General features: G+C 37.2%; 1 protein-coding gene across 1 annotated transcript; it reads left to right on the top strand.

The window, feature by feature from the left end:
- The first annotated feature begins 278 nt into the window (after positions 1-278).
- Positions 279-15,631, top strand: LOC134751903 (thioredoxin-2). Its single transcript, XM_063687455.1, has 3 exons — positions 279-427; positions 11,284-11,458; positions 14,187-15,631. Exons 2-3 carry the CDS (start codon positions 11,288-11,290, stop codon positions 14,334-14,336), a joined length of 321 nt encoding a protein of 106 aa, XP_063543525.1. The 5' UTR covers positions 279-427; positions 11,284-11,287; the 3' UTR covers positions 14,337-15,631.
- The last annotated feature ends 246 nt before the right edge of the window (positions 15,632-15,877 follow it).

Here is a 15,877-nt window from a genome sequence, read left to right as displayed (position 1 = left end):
TAGTTAGAATTAGACAAAAGTCGTCAAGCGTCAAACGAGTTGCCACTGAATAATCAAAGCGAAATCATAATAAAATCCTCACTTGAGACTTGCCCTTAACGCTCAACTTTTACTCCAAGATAAAACGTCTCAAGTCTCAATGCAAATTCTTATTGGTTGTTCCTGGCTTCAACTAGATATGGACTTGATTAATTGGAAGAAAATTGCTACATAAACGTAAATCAACCAATAATAAATAAAGAACTGTCAAGATATTTAATGACGCAGCTCTTCCGCTTGTACATTTTTTTACCGTTTGACTTGACTGCTGACAGTGCTGACACTTGCTACATATTATTAATCTGTGGCTGACACTTCTCAGCGACCTGCGATTGTGTCACCGCGTGGTTTGGTGTGATTATTCCAGTTTCATTCTCGCAAGTTATCTGTAAGTACCCTTTTCTTGATCAATTTCCTTATGCCAGAGTAATACACATGTATTAATAGCGTTAACACGTTTCATTGATAAAAATGTCTACCCAACCTATTAAGTAATTTGCCAACTGACGTCGTTATTTTTTTATTGTTTTCCACGCCTGAGAGTTGTTTGCGCGTTTAATAGCGTACTCAATTAGTCGCTCATTTGCATTTGGTCTTCTTTTCGTTTTGGTTACTTATCCACGTACAAATCGAAGGCTAACTGTAATTATCTTTATTGAAATATAGCGATGTTGGTATCGATAGATTATAGGTAACATTAATCATCTATTCGTACAACTACGCTCGTTGCACGGCGTCACTTCACTTATTAATACTGTAACCTTGTGCTATACACACTAACTTTGTGAGGATTAAATTGTAATTGCTATTATAAAAAATCGATAGGTACACACAGTTTTTATAACTCTAACTGAGAATTTAAAGTACTAATTAAACTTGATTAAGGCTGTTAAAATAGCCTATTGTTAGAAGTTCCCACATGTTTATACTACATCTGTGAAGGCAAGTAGGTTTGAATCAAGTCAACTATTTGTGTGAAATAGGTTTATTCTCTTTGAATTTTTATCTTCAAATAAAAAAATTCAAATGTCAAACTTTATCTTTCATGTAAAATTGAAGTGTAAATCCTTAAAAAAATTGTAATGGCTCCATTTCACATAAAAAAGTGGCTTGTCAAAGCATCATCTCTTCGCAATGAATACCTAAAGCAATGGTAAAATTTCTTAATATTGTATATATTTTACTTATAAACTTGTACATATTTCTCTTCTTTCTCTTTACTATTAATAGTCACATACTATATGGTGTCAGCCTATAGGTTGACGACTAGTCTGGTCTAGTGGGTAGTGACCCTGCCTGTGAAGCCGATGGTCCTGGGTTCGAATCCCGGTAAGGGCATTTATTCGTGTGATGAGCACAGATGTTTGTTCCTGAGTCATGAGTGTTTTCTATGTATTTATATATTATATATATATCGTTGTCTGAGTACCCATAACACAAGCCTCCTTGGGTTTACCGTGGGACTTAGTCAATCTGTATGTAAGAATGTCCTATTATATTTATTTATTTTACCTACATATAATTTCTAATTCGAAGGTACTGTTAACATAGAGTCCATGAGTTCAATATGTAATTAAGTGTCAATACCATACCAATTGGAATCTACAATCTTAGAATGCAGTATGCACCATGATGCAGCAGATAATCAAGTGATTTATTCACTGCATTCCTGTACCGCAGACCCTGACCATTCCTAATTCTTATTACCACAACATAAGGTATACTATAAGTCAGTTTAGTTTGTATTACTCATATGACGCACTGTTAATGACTCAGTTATTTCCAGAAGCTATCATTGGCTGGTTTAACTTACCGCACCTATTAATTGCATATCGCATCACAGACTGAACCAGAATAAATGTGAACTCCGATAACATATACTCTCAAAGGCCTATCGTCCAAAATTTTCCTATTTTTAATTTAAACCTTGTTGTATAGTGTATCGGGACTAATTTTGTTTGTTTGAGAAATCAACGAAACAAAAGAAATTTGGTTTATGAAAGGTTCTAATTAGAACATCTTTGGGAATTAAGTAGGCATTAAAAGCATTACTTAATTTACTATCGATATACCTTCAGGCGTTGCAATAAGGTCGAATTGTCAGTTATCATTATCAACAGTGGCGTAGCTAGTCGTGGGTGAAGTGGGCCGTCGCCCACGGCCTCACGCCCCGAGGGGGGCCTCGCGCGAGGCCCCTTCGAGCACAGTGAAAGAAAAGGGCCTCGCAGATGCGATTTCGTCCACGGCTAGATTACTTCACGTTACGTCACTGGTTATCAATGTGGGCGATAGTAGGTTATCTGTAAACGCCCCTTTTCTGTGAATGTGAAGCAAGAGCGGAGAGCCATGTAGGGTTCTTGGAAGGGCTTTAATGCCGGTTATTAAGATAGTGTTCAGGCATAATAAAACATGTCTAAGCGGCTACATAATTCAATAATTATTACATAATTAATATTTGACCTTTTTTTTGGTTCTATTTCTCGTTATATTGTATGAATCTATCCTGCACCAACATTTATGTCTCTGTTTGACCTAATGGTTGACTGGTAGAGAATGCCTTTTGGCATTAAGTCCGCCATTTGTACATTTTTCTTTGCTTGTGCAATAAAGTTTAAATAAATAAATAAATAATTCAAATGAGGCGGGAAAACGCCGTCCTTGCGCCGATCGCGCGACAGTCACGCCGCTCTCCGGTGAGCTCCGCCCGTGGCTAAAAAGGGAAACAACTAAACAAGTCGCAAGAGAAAACAAAATACGGGCGGCACGTTTTTGCTGTCGCGCTGTAATAAAAACGGTTTTATTGTGAAAATGCTATACTTTTGACCTGTGACGGTTCTGTGTTTGTGTAAAAGGTGTTAAGGAACTCGGAACATTAAATTTAAGAACCAACGAGAGCGGGGGCTCTGCCCCTTGCCCCATTGAAGCCGGCTTCGAGGCGGTTAGGAACAGGTAATTACCGTGTTATTTGTTTGTGTAGTTGATGATGTGTATTTGCCTGAACATGGGGTTTATGAGAGTATAGTTATTAACAGATAGGTATGAGTTTTTGAGTAGACTCATAGAATCTAGGCTAGGACATAGATTCCTAGTAAAGTAACCATGATGAAATAGGTATTTTAACGTCGTCAGTTCACGCCACAGCGCCAAGAAGTTTATATTTGCTGCTATTGACACGTCACGAAAAATATCTCTCTTGACACGTTACTTGAAACGTCAATAGTTACAAGGGTGCAAAGTTGTATTTTACCCGCGAGTGTAGAATTGAAACACGAGCAAGCGAAAGGAGTCTATAGTTGAACCACGAGCGAAGCGAGTGGTTCTAAAATAGAATCCTGAGCGTAGCGAGTTCTTCAACACACGAGAAGTAAAATACATTTGCACCCGTGTGTAACACAAAACTTTTCCCCTCACTATAGCGAGGAAAGTGCAACATCCACAGGCGTTAGATCATCTTCATCACTGAAATCACTCATTTTTTTACGATATTATAACAGAAAACTGGAAGTTGTGTATTTTTACGGAGTCGATGAGAAAAGTTTTTAAGTAAATAATTTGTTGACAATGTTGACATTTCTGACGTATTAAATGTCAACGATGCGTCTTGAAATTGCATCGACTCAACTTGTGCGTTCAGAATTATATTTAACATCATTGTAAAAAAACAAACGTTTCTTATGGAATTTTAAGGTTTACGACTTAAAATCATTAAATAAAGCTAAATTTGATATTTTTTATTAGATTCTCAAACCATTTATTTAATGATAATTAATATTGAACGAACCATTATCATTTTGTTATCTGTCAAGCTACTTAAACACGCTCCATCCAAGGTCAAATTACTTTCCCACTAGTGGATAATACGCGTTTTTCACCGCTTGTTTTGAAGGTTAAAAGACAACTTTCCGAGCTAGTGAGGGGAAAAAAATTTTCTATGAAAGTATGACGTATGAATAACACTAGCACTGCGTGTGCTATCAAAATCGTTGCAGACTTGTCTCTAAAAATATCTTGATTCTTGTTTGCCTTTTTTAAATTTTATTTAGAACACAAACAGTCATATATTTTTTAATTTAAAGTTGAATCCGAAATTACACTTCCTTTGACTGCTGCAATTTTAAGTGCTCATCTACTGAATGCATTCAAAAGTCAATTTTATAGTAAAAGTAATAGGTTTGAAAAAATATATTTGTATGGTACCTTATTTCGCCGCAACTTAATAGAATGAATAGAACTGAATAGAACAGATTTAAAATATCACCGCCCCAAATTCAATTCTAAAGCTATAATAATATGAAGAAGGTCGAAAATAAAAAAATGCCTGTGTTGGTATCACCAAAGAGGATATAATATTATAGAGCGGTACTGTCATAGTAAATTTTGTAACCACAGTAAATTCACTGCCATCTATCGACACACTTTAAAACTAAAAATGAAGATTTATAAAAATACGATAAAATGTATTTATATATGGATAAATGTTTTTTTTATTTGCATTAATTATTTTTATGATTTTGACCCATGTTCTTTCACTGATATGCGTTAAAATTGTTAAATAACAAACAAAACCGTCAACGCCCTCTATACGAGAGTAGGCCGAAGGTAGTGGCGCCATCTGATCGAGAATCAAATTTTCTTGATTTTCGAGGCACGTTTTTTCCTTAGACTGTATCCATCTATTACAGAGTTATGTCTTTGGTATCACTGTGCATTTAGTGAGTCATTTGACTGGGTTGCGATCTTGACATTGCATGGCATTGATATTTTTTGCTAATTTTGCTTATTTTAATTTGCTGATATATCATTGTTATGTATTCTTTCGTGTGTTTTTCTTTCGAATCAGCAAAATGTGGTTTTCGTTACTTTCGCATTTATAACGGGCAGCATCAAATGAGCGAATCAACTTTTTTTGTGTTGTTGTTATCCTGTCCCGTTGTCCAAGGGACAATACTGGCACAGTTTGTTCGAAGAGATGTTGTATGACGATTTAAACATGCTCAGTAGATGGCCTGTTATAGAAATGGCATAATGGCCACAAAGACGCATGTTTGATACATTAAAATACCAAAAAATCAGGATTACAAGATAGAATTACGAACAGTGTGATAAGGGAAAAGTGTAGACTGAACGAAGATGTAGTGACAAAAATTGAGAAAGTTATGTTGAGATGGTTTGGACACGTGGATAGAATGAGTGAAAGAAGGCTAACAAAGAGAGTGTATAAGGGCACAGTATAAGGGAGAAGTAGAAGCGGGAGTTGGAAGGGGTAGACTTCGGCGGACTTTCTCTGATCAGATCGGGGAAATCCTGAAGAAAGGCCAGGTCAAGAGCACCTTAAACCGGCGAGCGTGTATGAGGAATGTTATGAAAGTGAAGGAAGTGAAAGAGGTATGTCAGGATCGTAGCAAATGGAAATCCGTGGTCTCTGCCTACCCCTCCGGGAAATTGGCGTGATTATATGTATAAGAATAAAAATATTTATTTAAAAGTATGTATGTAAAATCAGTATTTAAAAGATAACGCTAGGAAGATGTTGAGGAATGGCAAGATATTTCATTAAAATGTGCTTCTGCTTGACTTCAGGCAAAAGTAGATTTAAATCAAAATTTAGTACCAATGCGGAAATTATTATGCGGTATTACGGAAAATTGTACAGAAAACCATTTCCTCAATATGACGAGGCAAAAGTTACACGATTCGTAATAGGAAAACATTTAGATTTGAACAAATACCTGTTTTTGTAGAGATTTATCGTCCCTGTGGTGACTTTTTAATTAAATTATTGTATTGTAGCGCGGGCAGGTTTCTCGGTTGCATTCTAAAACCAGGGTTTCAGTAGGCAAACTAATGCGAAGAATTGGCGCCGGTTCTGCTTTTAACGAAAATGAATACCATCTGACCTTCCAGCCCGGAGGGGAAACTAGAATTTATTATTAGGTGTTAGTAGTAGTAGTAGTAGTAATCAGTACACAACACAGGATTACAAAAATAGACTATAGGTAGACTAAAATATATATTGAAGCACCCGCAAACAAAAAATAGGCGAATCGGGTTTTTAGTGTGACTTGTTGTCATGGTTACGTTCCCTTGTATTTTTACATAGCTTGGTTACGATGACAGCTGTCACCGCCAGAAAATTTAAAACGTTAAAACGCAAAATATGTATTGAGATGATAGCTGTCACCGTACCCAAGTTATGTGTAATAAAATACTTTAAGCATAAGCATGTTAGTATAACGTGATATCTACAACATTTCTTCTAACAAACTATGCCACTATTGTCCCCTGGACAACCGGAAACCGGACACAATAATAACTGATAAAGGTTGATCCACCCAAATAGTGCAGAAGTTAAAAAGATTAGCAACACTTTTGGCAATTCATGGTGTTTAAGTACCACAAATGGTTTAAATAGGTGATCTCATCTTACCTTCGAGCACCACCGGGAAGGGAGACGGCATTCGTACTATTTGCCGAAGTATAGGTACAACTGTACCTATGGCGGTGCATGTTGTGACTCGTCCATACACAAAAAGAAATTGAGGTGTGCAAGATTTGTCTTTGACGTGTGTCATTTAAGTCATTTTCTATGTATTTGTGTCGTCATTAGAGATTGGATTTTGTATGTAGTGAGTGAGAAGTGCGACTGCACGTTTCCCTCCGCAAAAAATGGCAGAATGATTTGTACGGTAAGATATCGCTTGGGCTCCTCCCTTCCGACATGTCGGAAGCCGGTGTTGCTTGAAGCATCTTACCTACTTTATTTAAGTGCAAGTCTTTTGGGTCAGGTGTTAATGTTAATATGAACTATGATCAAAACTGCTACTTCAACTGTCATAATGGTTTGCTGAATATGTAATTGATAAGGATAAGACAGATTCCAGAGGAGAGAGGGTTTTAGAGACTTCTAGTCTGTCCCATCGTACCGTAGAAACTACCGAGTCGATTTCGATAAATGTAGTATCTATTTATTCGTCTTTCGGGTCAGGTGAATTCAAAAACTAGATAAATAAGTTTATACTAAAAAATAATTGATGTATGTTTAAAGACTTTGGTTTCTTCTCAATAAATAAATAATAAACGACACAGTAGTTTATACTATGTATAATACTTATTGTATTTTTTAGTTTTTGGGGTTGCCTAATGTAAAATGTTGGTTACCAATATACAATAATAATATAAGGAACACGAGATAATAAAGAAAACAATGTTGTTTCCATTTTTTTCTCCTGGGGTTACATATTTTTCTTAATTTGTAAAGGATTGAAAATTTAAAAATTGTGAACTAGTTTAACAATCTCCAATAAAATATTGTCGTCCCACTCGCACCCAATTATAGATATGGGCTAATAAATATGTCATTGCTCTCTTGTGAAGACAATCTAATTTGGCATTTCCTCACTCGGCGCCGGGCTGAACCGGATAGTAAAATGATGATTTTAGAAGCGGTAAAACCACGTAATGTTTTTATTTGGTCCGAATCAGATGTCTGTTTTAGAATAGTAGCACAATCGGATTAAGTCTCACCGGTGAGACTTAATCCGATTGTGCTATAGGGTGATACACAGGCACAGCAATTAGATTGACGGAACTCTTGCGAAAATTATACTCATTTTCTCTTTCACTGATGTGTCCACAGGAATGACTTATAATTTATATGTTTATGGGTGTAAAGTTTTCATTTATCACATATTCCATGTCATCATTTCATTTTACTGGTCACCGGATACAAATTGACCTATTCATCCTCATACGAATATACATATCAAGCTGAAAGAAACATAATGTTGATGAGTCATCGGGAAACCCAATCACCAGATTCCTTCACCGTTACACCCGAATCTCTGAATACAGTTCAATACAGACGGCCTACCGCGAACACCAAAGTTCGCAAATTGCGGGCATCTTTTTCTTTTACTCCAATTAGGGCGTAATTAGAGTGACTGGGAAAGATGCCCGCAATGGAAATTCGGTGTTCGCGGCACTCAGAATTGCCCATTCAATATTATGACGACAAAATTTTCACAAGTCATACCGAGTAATGCCATCCTTTTTTAAGGTTCCGTATCCAAAGGGTAAAAACGGGACCCTATTACTAAGACTACTGTCCGTCTGTCTATCACCAGGCTGTATCTCATTAACCGTGATAACTAGACAGCTGAAATTTTCACAGATGATGTATTTCTGTTGCCGCTATAACAAAAAATACTAAAAAAGTACGGAACCCTCGGTGGGCGAGTACTACTCGCACTTGTCCGGTTTTTTATAGAGGGGGAATGCGTTACGCATACCACCCAGGCGCGGGGATATTTATGTGGGACTCCCATATAGGCTAATGAGACCCATGGTTTACCCACTAAACCCTCTCTTTGCCGCCTCAGGGCTATATGGCGAGGCCACAGGAACGCCGAAGTACTCTTCCGCAATCTCGCCAGGAGAAATGCCATCCTAAAAAAACTCTTAATACTTTACAATACCGTTGTATGATGTCGTCATCCACTATTTAAACCACGGTCGCCATAATTTACGATTCAGTCTTCACGCTTAGCTCGATAGGACGCGTCGTTTAGTTTTAATTCTATCTGTGATATTTTTCTAGTTCATTAGGTGAGTTTATCGATTTACCCTTGGCATAAGTCTTTGCTAGTTGAATAGTTGTTGTGTTCTGTTTATTTTCATTTTCTTTCATTCATGATTAAACCAAAGATTCTTCTACATACTATTTTCTGGCTTAACTAGAGCTCGCTTTTTTAGTATTAAAAATACTCCTAAGAAGTAAGCATGAGATTTTAAATTAAGCACAACAAGGCGGTTTTTTTTTAAAGTGATATCTTGTGCTAGTTGAAATTATTTCATTAATGTATGTGCCGATAAAAAAACCTCATGCTTACTTCTGTACATTTCTTTCTAATACTAAAATAACATATTACTTAACCGAATTATTAATTTATATTTAGGTTAAAAGTAGGTACAGCGTCACAATCGGCACATGAGTGTTTTTTATCATGTTATCTGGTTTTTACTTTCAATAGATAAAACAAACTAAGTATTTTAAAGTTTATCAGGTTGGGTCGGCAACTCGGCATTTTATACCTATCAGTATCTCTCCAATTGTTATTTAGCATAATTCGTCACGTCATGATTATTTGATTAGACGAGACATTAAAATGAATATGAAAAAAATTAACATCAAAATTTAATGTAAAAACAAGTTATGTCAATTTTTTATACAATTGTGGTTTGGAACCATGTCGTCTATACGTTGAACTTGTATTCGTTCCAACTGGTGGCGCTGGCGCCATGATAATTACGCCTATTTTATTGCTATAGTATATATCTCTTTCTAAAGTAGTATTGTTTGTTAGAGGAAGTAAGAAGGACCTCAATTACTATATTGTTGGGTTTGTTTATTGCACCATAATTAGTAATACATTATTAACTTTATGAATTAAAATGAAATCTGTATCGTGACACTGACACATTGTGATAATTATAATTACGGTTCATCCATTAATTACGTCACTCGATTTTTTTTTGACCCCTCCTTGTCACACTTGGTCACATTTGGCAACCCCCCCCCCCAACATGTGACGTCACAACAGGGGGTGTGACGTCACATGTTTTCAATGAAATCGTCAAATTGAATTAAGTAATAGTAATACTTCATCAAAATATTTTAGACAAAATAAATATTAGTAATTTTATAACCCAAAACAGATTAGGAAAGAAAATTAAACGATTAAAAACGATTATCGTTCCAAAAACTTATTATTTAACTGTACAGCGAATAAAATAATTTAAATAAGTTAATGTGAGCTCACAAAGTTTGCGACTCCCCCCTCCCCCTTGTCACAACATGTCACATTTTCTTGACCCTTTTTAGAATAGTAGCACCCCCCCACCCTAAGCGTGTGATGACCCCTTAATATAATTTTTAATCACCAACTAATTTAATTTATTTTATAAAAAGTAATTTTAATAATACATATATCTAATACTCAATTTGTATTAAAATCTTCGCCAAATGAATTCAGTAGTTACTTATAGTTGTTAATCGTAGCCTCCAGCAATAAAACGGTGCCTCAATAAAACTACTATTGAGATACGTTTTTTACTTGTCTTGGCACCATAGTTGACGAGACGGCTGAGTCATAGCCATAGCTACTTGCGTTGAAAACGTCGTCTTATTCGGGTTAGGTCATGTCTGAAGGTCGCGACGCGTTCGATACTAATATATTTACTAAATTTACTAATATAGGTAGTACTCAGTAGGTGTTAGATGACTCTATATTATGCTTTTTATTTTACTTCCGCGTATGCAACTTTATAAAGCCGGATTCACATTTGTCTGTTGTGTCGTGACGCATCAGAACGGCAATCGGTATCATAAATTTAATATGGTTGCCTGCACATAAAGCCAGATTCACATTTGTCTGACGTGTCGTGTTGTGTTGTGTCGTGACGCATATCGGTTTCACGACACGTCAGACAAATGTGAACGCAACCATATTAAATGTATGAAACCGATTGCCGTTCTGATGCGTCACGACACAACACGACAGAAAAAACCCGCCAAGTGCGAGTCGGACTCGCGCACCGAGGGTTCCGTACTTTTTAGTATTTGTTGTTATAGCGGCAACATAAATACATCATCTGTGAAAATTTCAACTGTCTAGCTATCACGGTCATGAGATACAGCCTGGTGACAGACAGACAGACGGACAGCGGAGTTTTAGTAATAGGGTCCCGTTTTTACCCTTTGGGTACGGAACCCTAAAAATGTGTGGCCGGCCTATCATTCTTCGGTCATAAGTCAAAATAAGAGGTCACCTAACTTTTTAGAAACTTTTGGGCTGTTGGGTCATTGATTTCAATTTCGGGGAATCGAATACCCAATAATTGGCTCATTAAAGTATAGTCATTTATCCTTTGCTGGATAGCCAACAAGTTCAAATTTGATAAATTTTAGCAGACGGTATAGTTAACACTATATGAGATTAAACAGACAGGTATTAATCCTTTCGCTAATGCTGCCAAGAACGCATACAGGCATACTTATACTAAGCTTTACAAAACGCTTTTTTTTGCCTGGATGCTAGCCTTTTAAGCCAAATCTCATAGAACAAAACTAGACAGGTAAAAAACCCTATTCTGGCGCCAACTATAAAAACCTTTGACAGTTGCCAACCCCATTGATTGTCTCAGTCTGTTAAAAAAAATCTAATTGAGCCAACCATATTGTTTCAGTAAAATGGCCATCCACATCAAAGACGCCGACGACCTGAAGACCAGGCTGTCCGAGGCCGGCGACAAGCTGGTGGTCATCGACTTCATGGCCACCTGGTGCGGACCCTGCAAAATGATCGGGCCCAAACTAGAGGAGCTCGCCAACGAGATGGCTGATGCGCTGGTCGTGCTTAAGGTAAATATTAAATTTACAACAACAACACAATACGCCACAACAACAACAACAACAATATATTGTACGCCAAATACTGGCTGATTGTGACAAAACAACATTTTTACACATATACTAAACAGTTGTCAGGAGCTTCGAATATGTGCGGAAGTTTACCCCACATTATGGTCCCATATTTTAATCTTGAATGAACATGGGCGTAGTAGGCACCGTTATGTTATCGACTTAATGGCCATGGTGCGGGCCCTGTAAGATGATCCTGCTAGAGGAGCTGGCTGATTCGCTAGTCGTGCTTAAGGTAAATATTAAATTTATATAACAAAAACGCAAAGCAACAAATCATACTAGTACCGTAGATACTAAACAGCTGTCAATGGCCTCGAATATATGCGGAATAATCTTCCACATTATGGTTCCATATAGTAATCTTGATTAAACATAGGCCTAGTCGGTACTGTTACAGAATATTAGGTAAGTCTCAATCTCAAACAGCTTTAAAAACACAACAATAATAAATATAGTACAATATGATACGTCGATAGTATTACATATATTCCTTGCCGTAAAAATGTTAAATTAATTCCATATTTTTATAATGACTTGCAACATGTGGCTTTTAAATGAAGTTACTTGTTTAGTTATCGCGTGATAGCGTGCAATTTACACCGCTGATAAGCGTCGGCTCTATAAATGTACTCTGATAATTATTTAATTATTTTGAACGCCTTTATTTATCTAAGTAGAAAGTTAAAATAACTAACTCGATTAATTTCAATTAAAAATTAAACATATTATAAACAAACTGCGTTAAATTTACGTTAAATGACAAAAACATATTATAAACACACGATGACACGTCTGTTAAACGAATGATAACATAATTAAGTTAAACCCTTTTAAATTTTCATATAGGTACCTAAGATTTATTGGTATAATGAGCTAATCTTATGATCATTAAATAATTTTTAATATTCGTACTACTTACAGTCGCCATCAGATATATCGGAGCGGCTAAGGTGCTCACAAATATCTGAACACGCCTTTATTGTCAGGACGTTAGAGTGCGTGTTCAGATATTGTGAACTACTCGGCTGCTCCGATATATCTGATGGCGACTGTACATTAGTAGCAAAAAAACTATCATACTGCAATTTTTGCAGGCATTCATTCAAAAATTCGTGAAATGAGACTTTTTTTTATACTACGTCGGTGGCAAACAAGCATACGGCCCGCCTGATGTTAAGCAGTCTCCGTAGCCTATGTACGCCTGCAACTCCAGAGGAGTTACATGCGCGTTGCCGACTCTAACACTCCTCTCCCTCGAGCTCTGGCAACCTTACTCACCGGCAGGAACACAACACTATTAGTAGGGTCTAGTGTTATTTGGCTGCGGTTTTCTGTAAGGTGGAGGTACTTTATATCAAGTAAACAATTATTGTATCATTATCACGATGATATATTATATTCTTACGTGCGATTGCACGTGGCACCGTAGGCAGCCACGTTAGCACAATGCGGATTGGGGACTTCACCACACACACACACACACACACACACACACACACACACACACACACACACACACACACACACACACACCAATTAATGGTATAAATATTATATTTCTTATTTGAAAACACTCAAAAGCGAACCTTACCAACAATAAAACCTAGATGGATCGATTTTTCGCCCTCGGGTTTAAAAATTAAATCGCATCATTATTTTACAATTTAATACCCACCGCGAACTACCGCGAAAACTCTGGCAAATTGATTATTTTAAAAATTAACTAGATTGATCGAATTGTCGTTTTCATACGCCCTATATTATGTTGTGTTGTACTAAAAAAAATATGCAAATGTATGTGAAAAAGTATGATAGATTATTTTCCGCTACTGTAGGTGAATATATTATCTTAATCATGTATATAAAGACAACATAATACAAGATTAAATAAACATATATACCTAATTAACGCCAGTCTCAATGCCATCGCATGATGTCATCGAGGCATTCACAGAATATAAGTTATTATAGCATAGGGATAAAATATGTCTATGTTGTCAATTATATTTTCTCAAAATCTAAAAATAACTGCTGTCTATACGTTTCTCTATTAATCTTCTGATGCTTTATTTCATGCATGGTGTAAAATTATTTATTTTTCAACACACTTGCTCAAAACTACGTTTTTATTCCACCGATTTTTGGCTCATAATCCTAGATATTAAACACGCGTGCTCTTTCAGTGTATTATTCCACTCGTGCTTTTTCATTATATTATTCGACTGAGTTAAGAAGGTAACTGATTGCTAATAATATGCATGGAAAGGGAGCCTTCTTTAATTGGTCAGACTGGCGGGCACCGGCGAGCTCCTCGCGCCTGCGCGGCGCGCCGTCCGCGGCCGGGGCGAGGGGCGGCCGGCAGTATGACAGATGCAACACACAATACTAACTGTTTTAACTATTAAAATTTGATTAATATGACTTTCTTTTTTTTCTCGCAAGTGTGTTGAAAAAGTCGTATGAAACGCGTGTGCATTGGTCATTACACACATCGGCTTTCTTATTGCGCGCTCGCTTACAGCTCGCGCGCACAATATCGCCTCGTGTGTATTCACCAACTTAGCACACTTGTATCATAATGTACTATTGAATACAGTCAAATACCCTATTCTGCTATTAACATGCTTTACTACGCAATTATCAACCTTCATTTACCTTTTTCCAGGTGGACGTAGACGAGAACGAGGAGATCGCTGCCGAATACAATGTCAACTCCATGCCCACCTTCGTCTTCTTGAAGAACTCCAAGAAACTGGAGGAGTTCTCCGGCGCCAACGTCGACAAACTCAAGAACACCATCCTCAAGCTGAAGTAGAGCGCCGGCAACGGACTGTGTGCTCGGATGTAGGGTTAGACCAAAAACTACAGCAAATAACACATTTTTATAAAGACATATCTAGCGCAAATCGTAATAATAGCGTGAGGCCTTTTGTACGCCAAAAGGCACCGTAACTAATCGTATACCTAAGTCTTATATCGGACGCTGTCAAACTAACCTTCACACTTTCAAGTATGGTTTGTGGTTGAAGAAATTTAACATTTCACTTAAATAGATAAAATCTCTCACAACTGTAGTAGTTCGGTCTTTTAGTACATTTAGTACAGTAGTACACCGAGAGAAACTGAGCATAATAAGCGGCTATCTGCTATCTCGCTCATACTAGCCGGCCGGGCGGGAGCCGTTCGGCCATCTTGCTCGCACGCGCTCGGCGAGCGGCGAGTCGACGTTTAGTTCGATCGGATCACTCGGATCGCTTTGCTGTCTTTGTTACTCCTCGGTCCTCGCTCCCATTCTGTTTCGTTCGCGTGTAGTGTACTAAAACGTACTAAGAGCAGAATCATTAGGGAATAGTTCGGTCTAGTACAGTGGAGGGAATCGTGTCTTTTTGATTTTAGTACATATACTACACAAGCCTAGTTAAGGGATTGCATATACATACTTGATGACCCATGCTGCCGTGATCCGGGTGGCTGAGCGGGTTTAGGCATTTACCGCGAATGTACGCTGTTTCGATTCCAGCCCTAGGCACTGGAGGTCGTAGTCACTTTTTCTTTCGTACATGACATCTATCTCAGTTTACACAAAGGTTGCAAAGAATACCTGACACCTGAGCTTCGTGCCTAAAGTTAATGTCTGGTTACATGAATACTTTGTTTAGGACATACATACTGAAAAATGTTTGAATATCGACCTTAAATGAGTTATGTACAGTTCAAAATCAAATAGCATGCGTTTTGTGAGGGTCGCATCATTTTAAATCGTCTAATCTAATATAAAGGCATAACATTCCATTTACTGCCACTCAAATATAAGCTCTAAACCAATGGGGTAAAGGTCTAACCCTACGAACGAGAATCTAACCATCTTATATGCACTAAAGGCCCCAAAAGATTTTATTTATTTTAAAAGGTCACAATCTCTGGTAGATTCAGCTTTTTGGTGTGATTATTTGCGCATAATATTTTTTTTTAGTTTTCACTGATATAATTATATGCCGAAAGTGTCTTAAGCTAGCACAAGAAGGGGTACGATGGTCCGTTATGTTGCATTTTGCGTACTTATGTTACGTTACAAAGTATTGTTATTATCAATAAATAATCGTGAAGACAGTTGATCTTTTTATTTTAACATTGTAATTATTATTTTATAGTTTTCGAACGCAGTGGTGGCGCAAGACCTAAATTTAATGTGGGCAAGGTACATTTCGCTCAACCCTGTGGTGGCCGAATCATGCATAAACCATTGGGGCGCGGGCTCACTCGGATCGCCGCCCATGTTCAAACGTCTGAATGTTTAGTTATAGAGATTGTGTAAATAATAAAATTTATTATCTATTAGCACAGTTTACACAGTTA

Source organism: Cydia strobilella, chromosome 23, assembly GCF_947568885.1.
Source record: "Cydia strobilella chromosome 23, ilCydStro3.1, whole genome shotgun sequence".
NCBI classification, from domain to species: domain Eukaryota; kingdom Metazoa; phylum Arthropoda; class Insecta; order Lepidoptera; family Tortricidae; genus Cydia; species Cydia strobilella.
Note: the sequence above shows the minus strand (reverse complement) of the source record. Positions and strands in the feature narration are given on the sequence as shown.